The 24,209-nt window shown below is 36.6% G+C and overlaps 1 protein-coding gene across 1 annotated transcript in view; it reads right to left on the bottom strand.

The window, feature by feature from the left end:
* The window catches only part of LOC118748410 (ras-like protein family member 10B), a 135,935-nt gene that overhangs the window by 104,030 nt on the left and 7,696 nt on the right, over positions 1-24,209 (bottom strand). Inside the window, exon 2 of the mRNA XM_036482842.1 lies at positions 3,829-4,009. Coding sequence (XP_036338735.1) covers positions 3,829-4,009 — 181 coding nt within the window. The remainder of the gene's footprint in view (positions 1-3,828; positions 4,010-24,209) is intronic.

Here is a 24,209-nt window from a genome sequence, read left to right as displayed (position 1 = left end):
TAGCATTTATTTAACAATCCAGCGATACGAGCCCGAGTATATTTGGGAAATCTCTCAAGGTTTCGAGGATAATCGTAACAATACGGCGTTTGCGACTAGTTTAAAAGTTCCAGTTAAATTAAATGAGAGGTTAAATAAAAGAGTTGCCAAAAGAAAAACTTAAAGAAATCCCAAAATATTTTGAAGAGGATTGCTGGCTATCTTAAAAGTCAACTTTAGCTTAGTTAATTAGTTAATTTAAATATTATATCAAGGCATCTTACATATTCAAATCACATTATTTTAAATGAATTTTTTACGAGAGTTGCCACACTTTTAAAACCAACTTTTTCCGCTTATGCTAAATAAAATATGTAATATAAACATTTTTCTGCGATATTAAACTAAAATTATATTCATGCTTATAAAGACAATCTACGAGAGATAAGGGCTTCTTCATACTGAAATAGTAAATTTAGTCAAAATTTGGCACAAACATTGACCTCAGATATAATTTGTATTCCACCGAGAACTGGCTCGATTAAGACTAGTTGGGACATACATAAGAATGCATGCATATTTACCTGTTTCCTTAATGTAATACCGTTAATTAGGATCAAATAACTTGAGCATTATTTTATTTGAGGAAGCTTTGAGCAACTCAGAAGAATTAAAGAAATACCTAAGTAAAAGTAACGAGTAATAGTGGGCGAAAATTCTCGCAATTTAATTAGTAAAGGATAAGCAGAGCTAAGAAGTAAAAGCTCAATTAAGTGCTGTGATAAAATTCGTGAAAATTAAATAGCAGAAAGAGCAACAACAACAAAAGCATAAACATGTTTAATAACCTTGCGACGCAACAAATGCCAGTAAATGCTGCGCGAAGGTGATATAATTTGAAGAAAATTGCCAAATTAATGTAAACAAGGGAAAAATCAACAAAGAAAAAATTTACACAGTTGGCTAAGGAAAAGTCGCGCTTGAATAAACGTGGCAGATAGAAAGTTGCTGCTACATACATACATACATACATACATGCATACATACACAGATATGATTACTAGCACCCTGGGAGTACAGCAAAGTACTACTAGCTGAACAATATGTAGGCAATTGTATCAACTTCCATTATACCATTGATAAATAAATGAAATCTCAAAATGGCGTAAAATGATATAATAAATTTGATAGCGCCGAAATTCGGGGTGTAGCTAGGATAAGAGAGTGCAAATTAGAAGAAGTGAAAATTAAATAAAATGCTGCAGCATATTCACGCTAAAGTAAGGGATTGTGTCGCCAAAGAACTGAACTAAACGCATGAGGAGAAAGTCTGTGCAGGAATGTTTAATTATGGAACGTTGCAAGGAGTGACAACAGTAAACAGATGGGAGGGTTGGCAATAAATCCCAATGAAAGTTTGAAATTCATACTTATTTGTTAGGTTATCTGGGCCGCGTAGAACTTTCAAAACAAACGGTTGTCGAATATAAACGACAATGAGCTGCGTGCAAAAAGGAGGTCTGACGAAACAATTGCGACTGGCTTACACTTAAGTTGTATTTATGCATGTATGCATAAAAGTGTTTTTGAAAAGACACAACAACTGAAGGGGAGTAGCCGCATAATGACTAACAGTGAATTGGAAAATAAAATAAATAAAACGTGATGAGCTTGGCAAATGTTAGCGACAAATTAAGATTTGGTTTGCTTAAAGAGTAGCCATTGGGGCATTTAGTCCGGAGTGCTGTTAATAAATAAGCAATTACATAAGGTTTTTTAAGTATGTATTTAAAATTCTTAAATAAAAATGTTTTTGAATTACCATATATTCTTAAAAACGTACTTCCTGCACGAAATCGATTGAAAAAAAATACTTAGAAAAATTATCTTCAGAAAAATCGCGTCCTAAACAAAATATCGCCCGCGGTCGGATTCAAGATTTAGTATTAGAGTTCAAAATGTAATTATCTTGAAATAGAGAAATTTTTTATCGCGGAAACATGGAGAAAATGACTTATGACTATTTTTTTTATATTGTTTTTAGTAAAAAATTCACTATTAATCAGTTGCAGATATTAAAAAATTTTAAAACTATGCATATACTGACCAGTAGGAGAGAACCTCATTTTACAGCATTAAAATCGATCGCCTCTATGGCTTTTGGCGTTCCACAGTGATATTTGGTGCCCATAAGTCCAAAAATAAAGTTTAGATTTTGAGATTTTATCCTCCTCGAAATATGTCCAAGACGGGAAGGGGGTTCGGGTACAAGGAACATGAAGAAACATTGTTTAGCAACATTGTTTGCACTTTTCCTGAATGTTCCTTCCAAAGTGTACCATAGCGGCAGTTTTTGGTAAAAATAATATGCAAATTCAGATTACTCGTATCCTAAAACCCACAAGGGGGCCTTTTTAATTTATAAATATTTGCATTTAAATACATTTTAATACTTCTAAATGCTGCTTTACAACCACCAACTTCAAATTGATAAAAAACGCTTGTAACCTAGGAAAACTGAGAAATTAATTTTCTATACATATACATACATTTATTCCAGACATTCAGAAAAACTTGGTTTCATCAAATCCCCCCAAAAAAAAAACTAAATATGTCGTAGAGTGTTATTGAATGACACAGAGAGGATGTGTGGATCAAAAACAAATTTTTTATTTTACGTTTTGCAATTGCACTGAGCCAAACCTACAATGGTTTTTACAACCAAGTTATTGTATGGTATTTTCATGGTAAATACACTGATGGTAAGAAATGTGATTCTAGTTTAAGATGGAAAACAAATTGGTATGTCTGGCTGTAGCTGAACGTGCAGAGGTGCTTGCTGTTATTGATTGGCTTCCAGCAGGTTCGGGTTCGAATGCCGTCAGCGGCAACACATAATTTCTATACTATTTTCTGTTTTTCGATTTTCTTAATTACGAAAAAGCATCTGTGAAGTGCGAAATCAAATCAAACGGCGAAGAAAATTGATTCAAGTTGAAATTCGGAGCCGCATTTATAAAGCGGCTGTAGCTGAGTGTGTGTTTTTTATCTCCGAATTATGAAAAAGCATCTGTGAAGGACATAACCAAAAAATCTGGTTAATATTACCAAATGCTTGTTTAAAATATCAACCATGGCATTGTTAATATTAACCAAAAATCAAGTTGATTCCTTTTCAATTTGGTAATATTAACCAGTTTTTGGCTGATTTTTCTCAGTGTAGTTTTTATTTTTTGCAACTGAGTTCCGTGCCCACGAATGTTTTGACGTGTTTTGACCACGTACAAAAAAAAGTGTGGTTGTATTGAAATGTCACCTAAGCATAGGCAAACCAATTAGTTCCGTTATTCGTAGTTATTTTATCAATGCATTCAATTAGTTTGATAGGTTTTTATAACACTCGTTAGTTGGGAAAATATTGTCAAAATAGTGAAACCATATTTGACTTCGTAGGTCAAATATACCTAATGTAGCACGCAGAAATTTCATATACTGAGCGAAGTGGGTGAGTGCAATTTTGTAAGTATATAATTTCGTTTTATTTCATCTACCTTCGTCTGAATAAAATATGTTTCGGAAATAAATCAATTCATAAAACATTGTAGACCATCAATTTTATTATAAAAGCAAAACATGGCTGCCGCTAGATTCTACAGATAACCTTACATACAAATAAATGAATGAAATATTGCCTTGTAAAAGTGAAAGATCAAATAGCTCGCTTTGCTGGGGATGAATCAAGCAACAGCAACAGCAGCATCATCAGCAACACCTGAGCCACCAAGGCATCATTAATAACAAAAGCAGCGGCAATACCGGAAATAGCTGCTATAAGCTGTAATATCTGACAATAATGGGATATGCCACAATCATGCTTCTTGGCAGCAACATCATTATGCTGTGAACAGCAACGCCACCAACAGCTACAGCAACACTGATACCATCACCATCACCATCACCATCTCTATCATCGTCATCCGCCACAGCTGTCAACTTCAGCGTCAATTTTTTAGTCAATGATGCGTTGCGCCTGATAGCGGAAATAAGCGAGAAATATTGCGATACTCAGCGTTTTGTTTGCGATAGCGAAAATCAACTTCATACACATTTACTCAATACCAACATATGCGAAACTCTATGTACAATGTTTGATTGTTTGTATGTAAGTATATGCGTGCCTTAGGCCACAACATAAATGCTTTTTCAATAAATATTTATTTATTTTATTTGTGTATTTACCACACTTATGTAGTATGTTTTCTGCAGCGAGCAGGGTGAAATTGATTTGGCACTTTGCCACTAGTTGTTACATTAAGTCAGTGCAAATACGCTCTACGTAAGCTATCTATGTTTGTAAGCACACATAAATATTTATTTGGAAAATATGCTTGCTTCCAATTCAATAAAACCAATTGAATTTTGTATGTGAAGCAATTTTTTAATGTACAAATGCACATGCCTACATATGTACGTAGATCTATGTGTGTGCACTTATTGGGGGTACAATATTTATCTTCGTCAATACTAGGCAATTCTTTAAAGTGTTCAATCAGCCGTAATTAGCAATTTAGCTGTGTGAACGCAAAACGAATGGACCTAGTGGGGCCATTCTATCTACAGAGAGGGTGGATCGGGCAACATAAAACAAAAATTCCAATACACATATATATATATGTATATACCCTGCAAAAAGTGGGACTAGGTTAAACACTAGTTTAGGTCTGGGAGTTCCCAGACCTCAAGTGATTTGCTTATAGACGTATGGGCGTTTACCCAGCTCAGCGAACGATGGGCGATGGTGGCTAAATCCTACCGGCCACGTGTAGATTGGAGGCGGTCTGTGTAACTCTTGAGACTAGGCATGTTACATCTATCGCTATTGGTAAGAGAGCTAACTGGTCATTGCGCGATAGGTAACATGCCGTAACGCTGAATATCATCGATGACCCTTACTGCATCAGCTGCATGGGGGATGATGAGGTGAAATCATCTCAACACCTGCTGCTCTGGTGACCGAACTTTGCGAGCCTAAGATTTAAGCGCCTTGGGTCGCATTTTTCACATTCCCGACGAGCTTTCGGGATTGGACATGAGTCGCTTGAAGAGCTTCGTTGCGAGCACGTTTATCATACAAGAAGCCACAAGTGTCGTCATCCTCCCTCCCCTTACCCGTCCTTTCCTACTCCTGCATCCTTTTCCCTCCTCCCTCTTCACTATTCCCTGCTCCCTCTTCCCTATTAAGGGCATCCCAACGTCGTCTCAGTCGTGTCCAAGTGCGCCTCTATCTACGGAGGCAGCCCACTAACCTACCAACCTACCTTAATACACTTGCAGACTTAAAAATTGTATCCGGTCATACGAAAATAGAATGATCGATCGACGATACATCCAGTAAAAGCTACCGATTAAAAGCCAGCTAAAACTAGTTGGCTTTGCAGTTCAACCTGTTTGTGTTCAACTTGTATGCCCATTCGTACAACATGACCGAGCCAGCGTAGGCTCTGGATTTTAATCCGCCACACTATGCCCATGTCGTCGTTAAAGCTCATGCAGCTCATCGTGCCATCGTCTGCGGTACTTGCCATTACCATTGCGAAAGGACCTGCAATTCTTCAGAGACATCTTTCTATCGAGTACCCCAAGAGTTGATTTTTGTACGACGGTAGAGGAATATACCTACTACTTCTCAGTTGCCTACTTAACTCGAAGTAGAACCTGTTGACAAGAGTGACTCTCCGTTACATTTTAAAGCTCCCTCTTCGGCTTAGGGCTGGGGTTCATTTTTTTCGGTGGTGTTTGTGCTGTTACCATTCCGTAGGCCAGATAAATGTTCACTCCATAACCTAATTAAGTTCTGAACATCAATCACTTGGTCGTCGTGTTCTTCTTACTAGAATTCGCCCTAGTTTTAAAACCTTCTATTAGTCACCTAACTTCCTGATTACATTCTAGGCCATTTTTCCTTTCGAGCTCTTCGCAGGCACGTATTTTGGGGTCTCTCTTTTCATTATGGCAAATACACACACACATAGCTGGTCTGTCCCCCAATGGCAGCGTGGCACTGTACTTGGCATATTTATTCCCTGCAGCTTCGTCACATTCCTCGTCAGCTGTTTACAACTTGCTGAAATCTGACGGCCGCGGCGGTACGTAATTAGCATGAATGTGGTATCTAAATTTTCTGACGGTGAGACCAAATAGCCCTTTTTAGCCCGCCTTGGCCTTAATATCGCCAAGTACGATGGCCATGGCCATCAGGGTGCACTAAAGGCCATATCCTCGTGTGAGTTCAAGTTGCGGGTAGTATGGCAATATGCAGCGAGATTGAACACCCAGGAGGAAGACAACACAGTGCAACTGCAGTGGGTCTCCAGCCGCAAAGGCATACAGGGCACCGAAGAGGCTGAAATGCTAGCAAAAGAAGCAGCAGCTACACGGACTATAGGAACTGAAGCCTTCTGTGTAGTGAGACCTCATACCATCAGGAAAGAGGTAAGAGCAGAAGTACGTCAGCTTGGAAAGGCACATTTGGAGAATACGCCTGGGCTTCTTGGAAGTAACAACCCCAAGGGTCACTGCAAGCTGCGGTCCTATTTGAACACGCTGGGGATCAGCGCAGACGACTCCTGTCGTTATTTTCAAATGGCAGCAGATACCCCTCTGCAACTACTTTTAGATGGTGATGCGGTTGCAGGAAAAAGGCTAACACAACTGGGAGTGTGGTGGCCAGAGGTTACGGACGTTCACTCTACGGACGTCTATCTATCTAGCTATGGTCATAAAATTTTTTGCCCGAATGCGTGGACTTTTGCAACCGAAAACATCCTTTTGAATTACATACACTAGGCGACAAATGAATGTGTACACCTCAAACAAATGTTCAACTTTTTTCAGTGTGCAGTTTTGTAGTCCATTCAATTATAGTCGAATAAAGTGCAAGTTGCAACCGGCTAAAAAAATCGCGTTGATTTTTGAGATTTTTTTACGTATAACAAGTGCAATTTACTGGTGTAAATTTTTTATAAATGTTTGGTGGTATCGGTCTCCCGTATTTAATTTCATAAGAAATTCATGCTAATGTACTATATATGGAAAAAAGTGCAAAAATCTGTCACCAAAAAAAAAAATCTTAAAAATCAATAGGATGTTTAGTGTTTTCAGAATGAATAATAAAATGGGGTAGTAAACTGCATACTCGAAAATTTTCTAGAAACTCTGAATATGAATTAAAAATTTGGATGCAAATTTTTTGAATTTTTGTGAACTTTATATAAATTGTGAAACTTTGACTCATTTTATATTATATTAGAAAAAGGTATACAATATAATTTGTCGCCTAGTGTATATACAATGTACTAAATAGCTTTATAACTACACAAATCCATTCGAAATTCGCCCGTTGAAAGTTTCTGTATCTCATTAAATAATGCCACGTTGCATCTTTCTCTTCAAAATGAGTTTTAAATTTTCTTCATTACCTTCGTCATGGCTTTATAAATTTTTTCTCGGCATACTGGCGTTTGCCTTACCGCCATCGCATCGTCATTGCAACCCGCAAAGTATGATTAACCGCAAGTCAAACTTATTTTTCTTATTTAAAATGAAATTTCTCACTTCGTAATTTTTTAACACGCAGCTACTTACTTCACCTGTCTACTTATAAGCAGAGGAATACACAACCGCTTGCACGAAACCAGCGGAGGAGGAGAGAATACCTACTTTTTTTTACCTTAAAATGTTGCCTTCGCAGTGCCTTCTACGCACAAATACTATAGAAAGGGCAATGAGAAGGCAACATGTTTTTTTTAGAAACGAAAACGCCATAAATTATTTTTCAGTTCAACGATGTCTGGTAATGAGCACAAGCCGGTGTGCGCTACATACACACATATATGCATTGTTATTTTTATTGTTCTAGCCTTTTTATAATTGCCAAAGTTTTACCACTAGAATTCATGAAATACGTTAAAAAAGTTATTTATAAATTAAATATCGACTTGGCGCATACTTCATTTATAACCAGCGAACTTGCTGCGGTTATTGTTGTTGGCTGTCAGTTGGTTGCACTTGTGGCACAAACTTCTGCCGTGCTTTTCTTTAATTTTCTTATACTCAAGAATACACTATAAATAGGGGTATTCTCTGAGTCTTGCAAAGCCCTTGCACGGTGCACGAATTGCACGGTTTGCAAAGCTGTCGCATACGAAAACCGGTTTTTACGGTGCAATACGTGCAATCTGTGCACCGTGCAGAGGCTTTGTAAGTCTCAGAGAATACCCCTTATGTACTAAATATATAGCATGACTTTCAATCAGGCAACCAACCATCCGCATTCTTGCCTACAAATTGTTTTTCTTTCCATTTTGTTGTTGCTAGTTTTATGGCAGCTTGCAAGTGGCGTTTGACTGTGTATTGCATACAAATGTCCGTGTGTTTGTGTTTGCGTGTGCGTAGATCTTTGCCACATCAGTTTAGTAGCAAGATAAACTTGCAAACTTTTCGAACAGCATTTTCCGCATCCAATGGTCCGTCAGTAAGAACAAAATGCTGACAGTGGAACGAAGAGAAACATAAGTAACCATCAAGTGGGCAACCAGAAAACAATGTATCCAACGCCAACTCCAAGGCCAACACCAAACGAGACAGCAGCCAAAGTAATAAAAAGCAAATTCATTCAACTGTTTTTAGTGAAATGGTGGAAGTTTTATTCTCAATTCACGACTCACTATTTCATGCGCAAGCAGATGTTGATATCCATACATATTTATGTACTCAATATGTGATATTAAGTGAATATGTTTACTAGGGTATTTCAGAAACTTGAAATTATTCCTTTATATTAGGCTAGGTTGAAGTGACGGCACACTTACTCCCTCACATGGTCCCGTTGTGATACCAAAAGCGATGTGTTAAAGAGATCCCTGCTCTACAAACCACAAACCAGTATGCCCAGTTGACAAAATTGAGTAATTGCATTGTGCTTATGCCCGCTAAATCGGTCAGGTCGCCAAAAATTCCAGCACCCAGGAAACTTAGTATACTCCTTCCGGATACGCAAAGTAAGTGCCTTTCTGATTTACACTCCTCCCCGTTTCTGCAGCTCCTGCAGAAGTCATTGAATAGCACCCAGCGTTTCTTCGCGTACATTCCTAAGGTGATATGACCAGTCAACAGATCCATAATCAAGGAGATTTCTCCCCTGCACAGCATAAGCAGGTTCTCCTTGATTTTTTAGGTCCCATTTTGGCCCCGTGAGTTTTGTTGCGCCGCAGGTTTCTAGTAGCATTCACCTTGTGCTTGCTGCTGAGAAGAACAATGCTTATATGTCGAGCTTGCAGGTAACGAGACGGCGAAAATGGAAGGAAAGTGCCCTTAATTGCCAGCTCGTCGGACATCTCATTGCCAAGTATAATTCTGTGTCCCGGCATCCGTACTAGGTGAAGAGTGAACTGCTTTGCCATCACGTTAAGTAATCTGCGGCCACAACAGCTTCCGAGTTGCATGTGACAGGATTCAGGGCTTTTAGAACCACCTGACCGTCTGCGAGAATATAGATATTGCTGCAACCGGTTGCGTCTGCCCTTAAACATCTGACAGCTTCCTGCATAGCCGCAATTTCGGCCTGGAAGACGCTACAGTGGTCTGGTACTCCTAGTCGCTCCGAGTACATTCCCCTTCCAATCTTGTTTTTCAATCTGATTTTGGAACCGTCAGTGTAGAAATGAATACAGTCCGTGAGTCTCGCAAAATCCTAGTTTCATTGTTCCCAGCTAAGAATTTCTACTTTAAGCCATTTGTTATAGGTTCTTGTCGGAGCTCTTCCAGCTGGATAATTCTCACAGTTTGACGGCCGCACTTTGTGACACTTTATGTAATATACAATGGTGGCTCATTTGTCAGTTAAAACCGGCCACTAGACCAACACTTAATATAAAGCTATTGACTTGACTACAACAGTATATAGCGAATGCACTAAGTATACTGGGAGACATGTCACATTTACGCCCAATCGCACCCTTACAGTTATAGAGAGCTGTTTTATCTTTCTGTAAGCCCTGAAATATATTCTGCGCCCAGTTTAGTTTTTTTACCCACTTCTTTCCACTTACGACTAATGCAAGGTCGTCAGAATCCCCTATGACATTGGCAGATTGACTTTTATAGATGCATCGAAACATGAGGAAAGGAAAGAAATATGTTATCTAATGGCCCGGCGCATTTCCTATGCGCAATCGGTTGTGACGCGTTTCACGCCTTGACCGAAAGATCAAAAACAACCTGACAATTCGGGTCGTTTGATAGTCATTAACAATTATCCGCACACACTTCCACCGTTGAGGCAAAACAAACAAATATAACTACCAACAGAGAACACAATAGGCCGTCCGGCTCTTAAAAAGTCTGCGGATCACCAGCTCATTACTAATGGTAATGGGAAACCAATTACCAATTTATTAAGTTCTGAACTCCTATCTATTTCGACTGGAGACTAGGCCTCGCCAGGTACCCATCGCATTCAGAGCGCTTCAACTTATACTCGTAATATAAGCGGTAAGACCAGTAATTTCCATTGCTCCTACTGCTGTGATGAAATTTAAATGCATATTATGGATCGCATAGTTTAAAGTATTAGGTATAAGACGCCGCTGATCTTAACAATTTTAAGGGCTTCTCCGTTTATCCACATATCAAGCTTCTTGCATCCAATTCCTTCGGTGTCGACTTGGTCAGGATATTTTTAATTAGATATTCAAAAATTATTATTATTTTTTAATTTGCACTCATTTGTTTAACGGAGAAATATGTTTAACAGATGAGTGAAAATTACTAATATTAGTTACCTGTTCACATCTGCCAACCCGATAGGTAGGTTAGGAAAAAAATAGACAACCCAAAGTGTTTACATTGCTAGCCAAGATTTTTTCAGCCAACCCACTCGCGAAATATTTACTAAGACGTTAAATTTCATACAAAACAGATGTCATCCATTAAACAGTTGGATGAAGCTCCTGTCCTATACGGATCTCTATTTTTACTATTTTCGAATTTTCAAAATTAAGTTTTATGTAGAAACATTCTATCATTTCATTTATTTGCAATCAATCCTTCATAATGCGTTAGTATGTACATGTGTAAATATTTCTTACATCAAACAAAATTCTCGGTCCAGTAATATCGTTTGAAAAATAACTTGCACTCATTTTAGAATATTGAAATTGAAGCAAACAGCCAACATAGAAACTTATTTGACCTAAATTACTTAGCACTGGACCCTCATACACTAAAGCTGCACTAATGGCCCCGCTTTTTGCGTTTCTTTACATTTGCGCATTGCTCTGCTCCCTCCTCCACACTAAGCTACGCCTGGTTTTTTGCAAATGTCAAAGGCATTTGCAATCATTTCAGCTTTTGCCTTCATACATATCCATATGTATGTACATACATACATACATATGTTTGTAAGCTGCCACTCGGCTTGCCTAGGCGCATGCCACTTTTCCATTACCTCACTCGAATTGTCGGCAGTTCGACCCTTGCACTGTACATACATATGTATACAGCTATGGATAATAATAGAAAATTGAGCTTGCAATAGCAAGGGGGGTAGGTGTTTGCCAGCAGTGAGCAGAAGGCAGCCAGACAAAAAGAGAAATGCAAAAAAATGGCAAAGGTTCCAACATAAAAGGGGGCATACTTATGTACATACATTGTTGTTGTGTTTGTAGTTAAACAAAGCAAATTCTTTAACAGTACCTACTCTATATATAGATAAAGCTTGTATATATAGTTAAGGTGATGTAGTTAGTACGTAGGCGGGCATCCTTTTGCATGTGGTGGGCGTTGGTTCATTGGAAATTTAGGTGTTTTTTATACGTTGAAGTACAAAATATTTTCGTATTGGCAATCGTATTGTCAGCAATCAATTGCGTTTTAACGAAATTTTCCTTAAACAATTTTGGGCGGAATTCATCGTGCCATGCATTATTTTTCAGCTTCTCTTATCCTTTTGTACTTAGCACCTACCCTACAATTATTTGTCATTATACCCGAGCGCACTTGTGCACAAGGGTATTATAACTTTGTTCACATAACGGTTGTTTGTAACAGGCAAAACGAATCGAGATAGATATAGACAAATGTATACATAAATGATCAGAATGAAAAAATAAATCGATTAAGCGGTGACTGTCTGTCCGTCCGTCCGTCCGTCCGTCCGTCCGTCCGTCCGTCTGTCCGTCTGTGCACACGATAACTCGAGTAAAAATTGAGATATCTTAACGAAACTTGGTACGTGAACTTCTTTTGGGCGTAGGACGGATGGTATTGAAAATGGGCGAAATCGGACAATAACCACGCCTACCTCCCATATAACGGTAATTTTCAGAAATACGAAAACTGCGATATTTTAGTAACTACTGAAGATTATTCACTCAAAATTGATATTTACAATGAGTTTTAGGCGAAAAATAAGAATATTTTAAAATGTTGGCAAATGGGCGTAGCCACGCCCACTTATGGTTACATGAGTATATCTTGGTAACCGCTGCACCAATTTCTTCCAAACTCGGCACAGTTGTTGGCCTTGATACATCATACTAAATGGCCGAAAATTTAAAAAATCGGACAATAACCACGCCCACATTCCATATAACGGTAATTTCGAGAAATACAAAATCTTCGATAAATCAGTAAATATCAAAGCTAATTTATTCAAAATTGATGGTTGCAACAATTCTTTACCAAGAAATACGCTTATGATAAAATTTTGGAAAATGGGCGTGGCACCGCCCACTTGTGATTACATATATGTATCTCGCTAACCGTTCTAGCAGTTTGTACCAAACTCGGTATGATTATTGTGCTTGCCACATAAAAGCAAACCGTTGAAAATTGTTGAAATCGGTCTTAAATTACGGCCGCTTTTCATATAACAATAAATTTCAGAAATGCTTGAAATTTCAATATGTCGAAATTTAGGGACGCTAATTTACTTAAAATGTATACACCCCGGCTTATCATGTAGCGGTAGCTTTCGGCAAGGTGGAAAACATATCTTTAATACTTGCGCCGGGTATTTAATGTTCGGCTCCGCCCGAACTTAGACTTTCTTACTTGTTTTAATTAACTTTTAAGTATTATTTGAAAGTGAACCAACTTAAATGACAAATAAACGAGAAACAGCGTAATATTATTTTTTACTTAGCATCGAAATGCCTTCGTGGCAAGCAAAAACGTTGAGTCCTGTGAAACTGTGGGCAGTTGTAAGCGTGCTGCTGGCTGTGTGGCGATTATTTCTATACAGACTGTGTTTTTTTCAATTGTCGCTGTTTTTAATGTGCGCCATTTAATTAAATTAAATTAAAAGGTATCCTATTAAAATTTCCATTTAATTTAATGGTCAGATATGTATGATGTCGCTTTTGATTCTTAAATAAGAGATGACTTGAATTCAAAATGACCAGTAGAGGGTTGTTACTCTTCGCTATGGAATTCGGGCAAATACATAGTTTTTTGAACTCAGGTGGTACGAGCATTTCAGGAGGATTAATTTTGTACTCATATCGCCCGTTTATTTACAAAAATCCCAGCCGAACTACGGTTTTCAATACTTTTTTTCGGTGAAGTGCAAGATTCCATTCTGGTCTGCCCAAAGCTATAAAATATTACTGTATCTGGGAGTTGATATAGACAATAAGCCCAGGTGGAGGGCTCAGAAATCCTTTACAGGTTTGAAGGAAATTTTACAATTAGTTATGAAATATATTTAGCGATCTACATAGAATTTACTACCGTCATTATGCGGTCTTTTCTTAATATATTACTAGTGTACCCGCACGGCGTTAAAACGCCAAAGTTTAATTTAACTTTTTAAACAGGTAAAATCCTTTTCAAAAGCCTCAAAAAATATTCCTAGTACTGAGCTATGAGAGGTTTTGCATGGTGTCGGTTTTGATTTCATAAATTTCAAATCACTCTGTACCGCTAAAAAGGTTCTAACTTCAAAAAATAAAACTTTATGGCACATCTATGTAGGATTCCAGTTTTTAATTTGACTTATCTTTTTGAAATTCGGTGAAGATCTGATGATCTTCATAAAAATAGGTCGCAACCCTAATTAAAACTATAATCAGCCTCAAGTTTTCGTTAAAGTCTTTCGATTGACATTAATATTGCGATACTTCATCTATGTAGCTTGTAAGTAAAAGAAATTCGACTTCTCAAACAGGTGGCAATCCGTTTCAAAGTATTTTCAAACTAAAATCTGGCATTGTGATACATATTTCAATGAACTGATGAATTAAGTTGAATTTGATCATATGGCAACTGCACAAAAATAAATTATTTTGAAACCCTTTTCGATTGATAACCATCTTTTGACAAGCCATTAAACTTATTAAATAATTTGAATGTAATTTTTTCAACTGGTTGCAACCCCATTCTGTTACCCTAAAGAATTCTAAATATTCAATTTAAATATTTCTTAACACGACATTAAAAATAGGCGGCAACCCTTTTAAAAATGATTTTTGAACTAAAATCTCCGTAAATATCTTTCGCCTAACGTTTTTATAAATATTTCAAGTAACCGATGAACTAAGTTGAAATTTATTTTTAAAACACGTGGCAACCCTCCCAAATATAGTTCCGAAATAAAGGATTTTAAGCCCATTTCCATTGATAACCACCTTATAATAATTCACTTAACTGATTAAATAATTTTCATTTAACCTTTTAAACTGGGAGCAAACCTCAGACACAGCAAATATTTATATTCTAAATTCCCAAACTAAGGATTTCTTAAAACTCTTTAATTTGACATCCATTTTCAATATTTCATATAACTTGGGTATAAAATAATTTAATTCGCCTTCTGAAATCGGGGGCAACAACTACCTTATTAAACCTATTTTTTCTGACACCCATATGGTGATACCTTATTCAGTTACCAAATTCTTTTAATTAAAATTGAATTAGATTTTTTAAACATGTGGCAATCCTTCTACACCATTTTCAAAACCATTTCGGTTGATACCCATATTTAACAATTGATTTAACTTTTAAAATAATTTGAGCTTAATTTCTTAACAGGTGGTAACTCTTTTCGAAAAAGTAAAACCTTATTGAACATCCACACTCTAAGCCCTTTAATTTGGCACCTCACTTTTGAAAATCGAAGGAATGGTGCGGATCTGAGGGCATGGAATATTAAATAATTTAAGTTTAATTATTTAACAGGCGAATGACGTTTAGAATAGGGCACTTCATACTGAACCTACGAATTCTTTTCAAAGGTATTCAAAATGAGTAAAGTGGTTCTGTATTCTGCCCGGATTTCAATAGTTCTATAAGCTTCAAGATTATTGCAGTATTTTCCAGATAAAGTTCTGCGCTTCAGCCAAGCTGGTTAATATCTTCGTATACGAACTCTGTGATAACCGACGGGAAGCTATCTACTTTGTACCGAAAGACAGCGGAGATTAAGAAAGTGGACGTTGTGTTATATTTTTGAAAATCATTTTGCTATACAGCTTAGTTTTATTTTGTAATCTTAGCATTGAAAATAATATCGAAAGCAGAATCCCTGTGACTCCCTAAGTTGTTAATTGTGGCACATTATTTCACACCATTTCACATGACCAATTGAAAGATGCATAACATGCAACGATGGCACCTCTAATGGAAAATCATGTAAAATAAGCCACTGCAGCGCAGGAAAAATATATTTCTAGTATCTCCCAACATTAGTTTTTGTACGTAAACATTTCAAAATATACTGATTTTCACAAATCTTTAGTATTCTAAATTATCAAAGAACTGTCTACTTAAATAGTCTTCATATAGACAGTGCAGTATTGTTTCCTCCAGTTTCTTAGTCATGACAGCTTTTACTAAAGTCGTAAGATATAATACACAGATGTTGGGCGTGATTGGCTTTCCGGTAGAAACCAGGACTCTCAGAGATTAAGGCGGATGCAGTGTTCGTGGCCGGACATCTTTTGTTATTAATTTTTAACATTCTAATCCCACTCGGTCTCACTGAGAGCGCAATAAAAATTTGCGGAACACTCTTTGGTCGAATCAAATTGATTTTGATTTTCTAACGGAACGACAAGGCGATTGGAACTGCTGCTTTCTCTTTTGTTGTCAGAGTTTGTAAGTTTGGATGTTTGGATGGTATATCACGCGAAAGCGACTGAACAGATTTGCATGAAAATTCGCTTGCAGAAAGCATACGGTCTGGATTGAAAAATAGGCTACCCTTTTTTTAAGTTGCGATCTGATAAGGAGTTAAATTAAGTTAATAATCTCAATCGAATATTACAATACAGGTGTCAAACGAAAAGAGGTTTAAGTGTGATTAATTTCGAAAGTATTTTTTTGAAGTGGTTTGCGACCTGTTAGATTGAAAAATAAGAAAAATAGTATATGCCGTCCGAATTTAGCACGTAAATGATATTGTTTTCCAGTAGGCGGACCGGGAACCGATCTATTCGAAAAAGTAATTTTTATGGTCTTATTTGCTTAAAATTTGACAAAGAGATAGTATTCAACGCGGTCCACGATGCTGGTAACAGAGGAAGAGAAAGACCCCCTCAAGTCGTTTTAAGCATCGCGATATCTTAAGTTTTATAATTTGTCTATGTAAAATAATGATTTAAATTGTTTTAAAGAATTTTTAACTATACCGTAATGTTTTTGAACTGATGGAAAATATATATGTTTTCATAAAACATTTTTAATCTTTCATTTACGTAAAGATTTTGCAACTTTTAACACGCCTTGCTAATCCCCTTTACATATATTCCACCACTCGCAATACAAGAATCTAGGTACTCTTTTTACAACATATACCAGCACTAAAATATGCCGGCGGTCAGGGTTGCATTTCACGAAACCGATTGCCATAAGCCCAGAAAAATCGTAGTGCAAAATAAAAAATCGAATTAAAAGATAAAAAATAGGTTATTTTAAATTTATATGCATATTTAATCATCTCAAACAAAAATATAACAATTAAGTTTCAATTGAATTTTAATTTTTTTATTATTACATTTTATTTGTATCTTTTACAGTGGTGTTTTCCAACTACCGATTTAATACAACTATGTAAACACTTTTTGAGAGTGCCGATAATTTGATTTATACGGAAAGTAGAAATAAAGCGAACTAAAGCTTTTGCCTCTGTTGTGGCGATTTTTAACTCTACGAGTGTGCTTGGCTCTGTTATAGTAGATTGCAACAAATCTGTCAACAAATTCATCGTGGAGACAGGACAGTAAAATGTTTAAGAGGAAAACCGTATACTATCGGTTCAAGAATAAAAGTACAATTGCTTTTTATTTCATCATTTTGACAGTTCAGAGCTATCACAATACATTATTTACATCTTCCCCTTTTTATTTCTAAAATCTACGGATTGGTAATAACTAACTGGAATTGGACGACGTCTACTTCTGCGAGGAGTGGTGCCCACTAACTATTCGTCAATACCTAAAACTACCTCCTCATTTTTTATAAATTTTTTGTCATTATGAACATCATCAGGATGCACATCATTATCTGAATCACGTACACTTTACATTTCGCTCTAAAATTACAAATGGCTTTGAAACCTTTTTTTTCATATTTGATTTACATGAGCATAACGAATGTGGTTACTTACCCCTATTAAGTATCTTAAATTAGAGATTTTTTTTTCGACGGTGGGACATATCCTCTGCAGCTGTCTTTCCCTTAGCAGACTGCGGATTAGTCTCCTGTGAGCTGGATTTCTACGTAATCTGGAAGCTGCCTGCAAAATAAGATGCCACAAGGTGTTTCAGTTTGCCAAGACGACTGCGATGTTCTTCAACATTGCTCCCGAAGCTCATTGATTCGGTTTCTAATATGCTCGTAGTTTATCTGGTAACGCTATGGAACTTAATCGTTTCTGCGAAGCCACGCACGGGTTAGCCAGCCCACCTAATCTACCCTAGCCTGTGAGTGAGACTACTTTCCTTTCCATGTTGTTAGCTATGTGGTATTTCCAGTCCCATGTTCGCTTATATCTAGTTCCTAAAGCAATATTTAAACCAACATTTATTTATGTAAGTCCTTGGCCTTTTTGCTGCGCTATATTGTTGTACCAATTTATTGAAATATTCACTAAAAAGTCAAGTTTATACATTCATAAGTTTTGCGTTTTTGTATGTGTATGCGCATTCATATTTTTTCAGATGTTTTAACATTCACTTGCCGCTACAAAATCCTTGAGATTTATTTTTGATATTTTCTACAAACATGCGTACACATGTACATAAGTATACATATATATACTTAAAAAATACTTTCGATATCGAGCCACAACCAAATTCTATGCCCGCATTATGGTTTATGTAGAGCTGAGTTTTCTATAAATTCATCAGTTCCCACACACACACACACAGGCACATTTGTATATTTTTATATTCGCTTTGAAGTGGAAAAATACGGGCATTTGCAAAATATTCCAAGGCATTACAGGGTGTTTATACAGTTAAATTGAAAATGTAAGTATTTTATATAAATCTAACATTTTTAATTGCTTTCTAAATCTCAAGTAGTGTTCAGTCTTCATTTCTAGCTCTTTTAGAGAAAAAGTCTGCCTAAAAGTACTGTCACATTAGTTGGCTAAGCTTGCGATTCTCAACTTGCTTATGACGTAATTAAATTTTTTTTTAATTCGCCACTTACCATACTGGGTAGCAGACGGGTTCGCCAGTACCGCGTAACAAATTAGACTATATAAAATTATGTTGACAGGACACTTTTGTGTGTTAAATTTCAAATTAACATTTCATGATGGAATCATACCCTGTACGAGTACGGCAGCAAGTGCACCAAAATATCCGTTCGTTATAAGTACATAGACGCTTTGTAAAGAAATGTTCAAGGATACGAATATTTTTCCGCATTTTTATTTCGTGAGCTATAGCAAAAGTTAAAATATTGTACATTAGAGCAAGTCGAAAAGGTAATTTTTCTCAAAACCCATGGTAATAGTGAAAATATATTGTATGTGAAGTCAACAATAAGCCCGCAAAATATTAGTATTTTATTTTAATTGGAAGCGCTCGCGCATCGACCGCCAAGTGACAAACAGCACTCTAGTCGAATAAGACCAATTCTTGTTAAAAACTTTGGGTTCAGCAAAAAGGTTCGGTGCATATTATAAGATAATGAATACGTTAACGCAAAATATTAGGTCATATATCATTTCTCGTGGCCCTTTAGCTTATTGTTAATCTTAAACATATCTTTTTTCAATAAAATTGTAATTTTATTCTCTTGATAATTGCACTGGCCTATTGGCAAAAGATATAAAGTACAACATTAATATTGCTGACGTGCATTTACGTCGCTGCAATTTTTGCAAATTTAGGAACAATTTCGGTAGCTCTAATAGAAAAGCCATTATTTTCCATCACCGTGGAAAAATTTGGTTTTTGCAAATGATGCCCGTTCAGTGGCACAACTTCTAGAAACACTAATTAGTTTACTTATGTATGTATATGTATACAATACCAAAATTCCAAATTTAAGAAGTTTACAGAAATTTTTTTCTACATTTTTTTTTGTTATTTAAAATTTTTTATTTTTTTGATATGGACGATTTTCATCATATTATTATCATATATCAGTAACAGTAAGTATCGCCTTAAATTTTTACGCCCGCTACTTTCATATAAGGGAAAATTTAGGAACAGTAAAAATATTTGCTGCTTCGGGGACTAATGAAACCATTGCGCTCCGATTTTCAAGACTGCATAAGTGGACTTAAAATGGGCGTTTTTCACCATAATTTGTATTTTGTTAATGAATGTACTTGTGTGCTTGAAACTACTATTAACTTATCAAAGGATTCCTAATCTTGGAAAATACATGTTTGACTTCGTGCACTGCGATTTTGAAAACTGATCAAATTGGCGTGACCAAGTTTATTGTCCTTATAATATTGAATAAATATCCGAAGGCATAAAAGCTTTTGAAATAAATCTCCTCTCAAATTTCTACATTTTTCACATGGTTGCTGAAGTGATGAAGAAGTGAAAATTTATAAGGGAAAATTATCGTTTTTGTAAATTTTATCTTAATATCTTAAAAACTTGTAGTCTTATTGAAAAACGATATACGATTCCATAGATATTAGGAACCAAAGTTACATTTTCAAAATTCATACATTTTGTATCAATTGCGCGGGCTAAAGATGTGTAAGTTTTAAATTAATCTTTCGTGGCCAATAACAATTGGCTTAGACCTAAGACAATATAATAATCCTGCTACAATACCGTGAAATGCCTTTTATTTTCCCCCATACAAAGTCGACCAAGCCTAATGTACATACATAAATAAATCCATGTAGCGAGACTTTGTGGCGCCTAAATGTGTATGCCTGTAGGGAAATTTTGTAGAGGTGGATTGAGTAGATATCAAGTGTGAATTAAAAAAACCTATTTTCTAAAGATAATACTTAACTATAGTACATATTAGGTCTATACGTCTAGAGTGAGGTAGAGGAGCAATAGGAGGTTGAGGAGCAATAGTTGGACCCCTTTTTTACCTTTTTTTTTTTTAAATTTAACAATTTTTATGGTAAAATGTGATAGCTATTTCGGAAATCGCTACATTTCCTCATCAGACTTCTTTCAGTAGTTCGAACCGACGATCCCACTGACCCAGCCAGTTGCCTACGCACTGTGCTTTTTTTATATTGGTTCGTAATTAGCTACCCCACAAAACCCCTTAGACAGTTTCATAAAATTTTATAATTTTTTGTTAAAGTGATTTTATTTCTATTTAGACTTTTCAAAAAATTTCCCCCTTTTAAGCAGGTTCATAAAAGTTTAATTTTTTTAGTGATCCGCCATATTGGAATTTTCAAAATCTAACTATAGATTTGTAATCACTTAACCCAAAAAGTTCCCTAAAGACCGTTTCATAAAAATAAAAATTTTTTTTAAGTTATGCGCCATATTGGATCCGTCATTTTGAATTTTCAAAATCTGACTATAGATTTGTAATCAGCTAACTCAAAAAGCCCCATATAGAAAGTTTCATAAAAATTAAAAAAAATAAAAAATATCCGTAGTCAGTTTCATAAAAATTAAAAAATATCCGTAGTCGCTACACAATAATTTCAGATTTGTAATCAGCTAACCCAAAAAGACATTTCGTAAAAATTTAATAGTTTTTTTTAGAGGTGATCCGCCATGTTAGACCCGCCATTTTGAATTTTCAAAATGAGACTTCAGAATTAGCTACCCCAAAAACGATCTTGCACGAAGTCTCATTGATATTGATTAAGGGTTTCATATTTTCGCCACTTTTGATGAGCTGGCCCATAGAGCGAAAATAGAGGAAACTAGGAAAGTATCTCCAAACTAGATCCCTAAAGCGGAAATAAATACTCCAACAACAAGCTTTCACATATTAGCTGGGAGCCAGTTGAATACCTTTTATTAATTTTTCTTTAAATAAAAAACCCGTTAAAAGTGGGCAAAAATGAGCTCATCCTCCTTATAAAGAGATATATGTGATATCCCTAATTTCTTCCTCCCAAATTTCCAATAACTCTCTCGGACAGGATGACGTAGCAGGGGTTAATCCTTGACAGTAAGTATTCTTGGAAGCCGACCAACACGGAAAGACTGGAAAGGGTCAATGTAAAGTGCTGCGGTCTCTCGCCGATTTACTGGTTATATGTAAGCAATGTTAAACCTATTTTATTTTTTGATATCATAATTTGATGTAGAGCGCTAGATAAGTCCACCATAGTTAAACAGCGCAGAGAGTATAAATATCTGCCTTCTTTGGAATCAGACCATTCCTACTTTTGCGTGTGTGGCAATGGTAAACGTTGTTCCCGTAGGCAGAAAAACGTGTCGCAATTAGACTAAGAACTGTGGAAGACCTTGCCGGAAGTCTGAGGTGCTTTGGGTTTACTCCGGGCGAACCGTTCATTGCACTCCCATGCCGGACCCGAGCGAATCTTTCACCACCCATATAAAATTATAGAAGGACAGATCGGGGTGTAGTTGGCTCGAGACTGTATGAACTCATCCACGTATTAAATTAAGTTGTACAGAAGGCCTTCTCTCCATCAACCTTAAATTTTAAGCTCTCAGCATACTGAAGAGGTTTTTTGGCAGATGTTGTTGCAATAAGTCTGATAGTCAGGGCCCAAACTACCTCACTATTCACTAAGGTTCCAGCCCACTGCAATATCGCAAGGTAACTGCTTCGTCGATGAGCTAGAAAGACGGAGAACTTTGTTTAGAATTGCAAATAAAATAAAAATTTCTTCAAATTGGGGAGCCAGATTGTATTACCCGATTTCAAAAAGAACTAAGGGATATTCTACCGAAGGCCACAATCTCTGCTATTGGAAATTCTAAACGCAAACTTTTTCCGCTCCTCCCTAATGTTCAAGCATACATAAATACTTAAGTATATCGTACGTATTTTACCTGAAATATATTTGCAAACACTCGTAACCAAATTTGTTTAATTTTAATGTGGCATGAGCGTAGATGTGCTTAATTTACATAATCCTTTGACACGGCGGCAGAATTTTAATGCTTGTGAAATTTTGTAAATGTTGAAAATTGTATTAAAGGAGTGGAAAATCTTTCACAATGATTTTTTGACGATTAAATATTTCTAATGGACTTTTAAGCAACGAGAAAATGAGAAAAAAACACTTAACGCAAGAAAACGTAAAATGCTCGTAAAAGAGAGGAAAAGGAAAAACTCAACTGCGAAACGCTGCTGCGGCGGAATTTGCCAGCCAACAAAGCTGTTGAAAATGTAAAAATGAAATGTACTAAGCAGTTTGTGGTAATTTTCCACCTTAAAATGTCGTTCCAAGCACCTACTTACTAGCAACCATGCTCTCGTGAAGTGCTTATGCTTTTGGCGCGAGTGCTTTAAGTGTAGCTCATTTTGTACATAGTTGAGAACTTAAATATAATAAATGTGAATGTAATATGCAACATACCAAATACATACTTGCAAAATGTTTGTTTGTATGCTGGCCAAAAATTAGCATTCAGATATGCACGGCTGTGTGAGCCAAAGTCATAAGGGAAACAATGCCAGGGTGTTATGTTGTTATTGTACACGTACGTAGAGATTTGGTATCAGCAACAATGAAGACACAAATACTTGGTGCAACTGCACTGGCGCCAAGCAGGTGGAGCAAAGGATTTTGCAGTACGTGAATACCTAGTACATATATGTATACCTGTGCAACAATATCTGTTTTATTACTCAATGGATTCAAAAATCAACGGAAAAAACAGCGAAAACGTTGGCGCTTAAATAGGTGGACTTATGTTTTTATATGCGTGTTGTTATTATAAAACCATATATACTTACATTATATGCAAGGTAAAAACAAAGCCTCGGATTAGACCCCCCGGAAAAGTTCAAAGGAGTAGGATAGGATATAGGTGATATAAAAATCGTGCTTGGTGACTACAATGCCAGGGTGGGCAAGGAAGGGATCTTTGGAACGAACCACCGTCGGAAAATTCAGCCTCTACGATGAAACATCCGACAACGGACTGGGGCTGATCGACTTCGCCGGGCCCGAAACATGGTAGTATGCAGTACTAGGTTCAAGCATAAAAAGATTCATTAAGCTACGTGGCTGTCTCCGGATCGAAAAACGAGAAACCAAATCGATCATCTTGTGATAGACGTACGCACACTATGATGCCCAAATATCGACTCGGACCACTATCTTGTTGTAGCCAAGATACACTCCAGCCTCTGTGCAGCAAAAAAAGTGCGCCCAACAATGCAAGGAAAGCTTAACGTCGGAAAGCTGCAATCGCAACAAGAGGCCAATTTACTTGCCACTCGACTCTCACACCTGCTTCCTTATAGCAGTCTTTAACAATCCGGCATACGCGAGCAGTGGAACCACATTTCCCGTTAATTAAGTACCGCCGCCGAAGAAGTTGTCGGATTTCAGCGAGCCCGAAAGGACAACTGGTATATACGACGAAGAGTGTCAGGAAGCTGTAGAGAAAAAAGATGCCGGAGACAATTACATGCAAGGTGTGAGACTCCTCATGCAACTCGTTTCTGATATTTTCCATTTTGGCAGCCTTTTCGTAAGATATTGCATTGCCGCGTCTGACACGCCCTTTATTCAACGATCATGTTAAAATATAAACTTTATTTTTGATGCATATAAATATATA

The sequence above is a fragment of the Rhagoletis pomonella genome, unplaced genomic scaffold (assembly GCF_013731165.1).
Source record: "Rhagoletis pomonella isolate Grant_MI unplaced genomic scaffold, Rhpom_1.0 Rhpom_scaffold_00001, whole genome shotgun sequence".
Classification (NCBI taxonomy): domain Eukaryota; kingdom Metazoa; phylum Arthropoda; class Insecta; order Diptera; family Tephritidae; genus Rhagoletis; species Rhagoletis pomonella.
The sequence above is the reverse complement of the archived record's forward strand: the minus strand, read 5'-3'. Positions and strand labels throughout refer to the sequence as shown.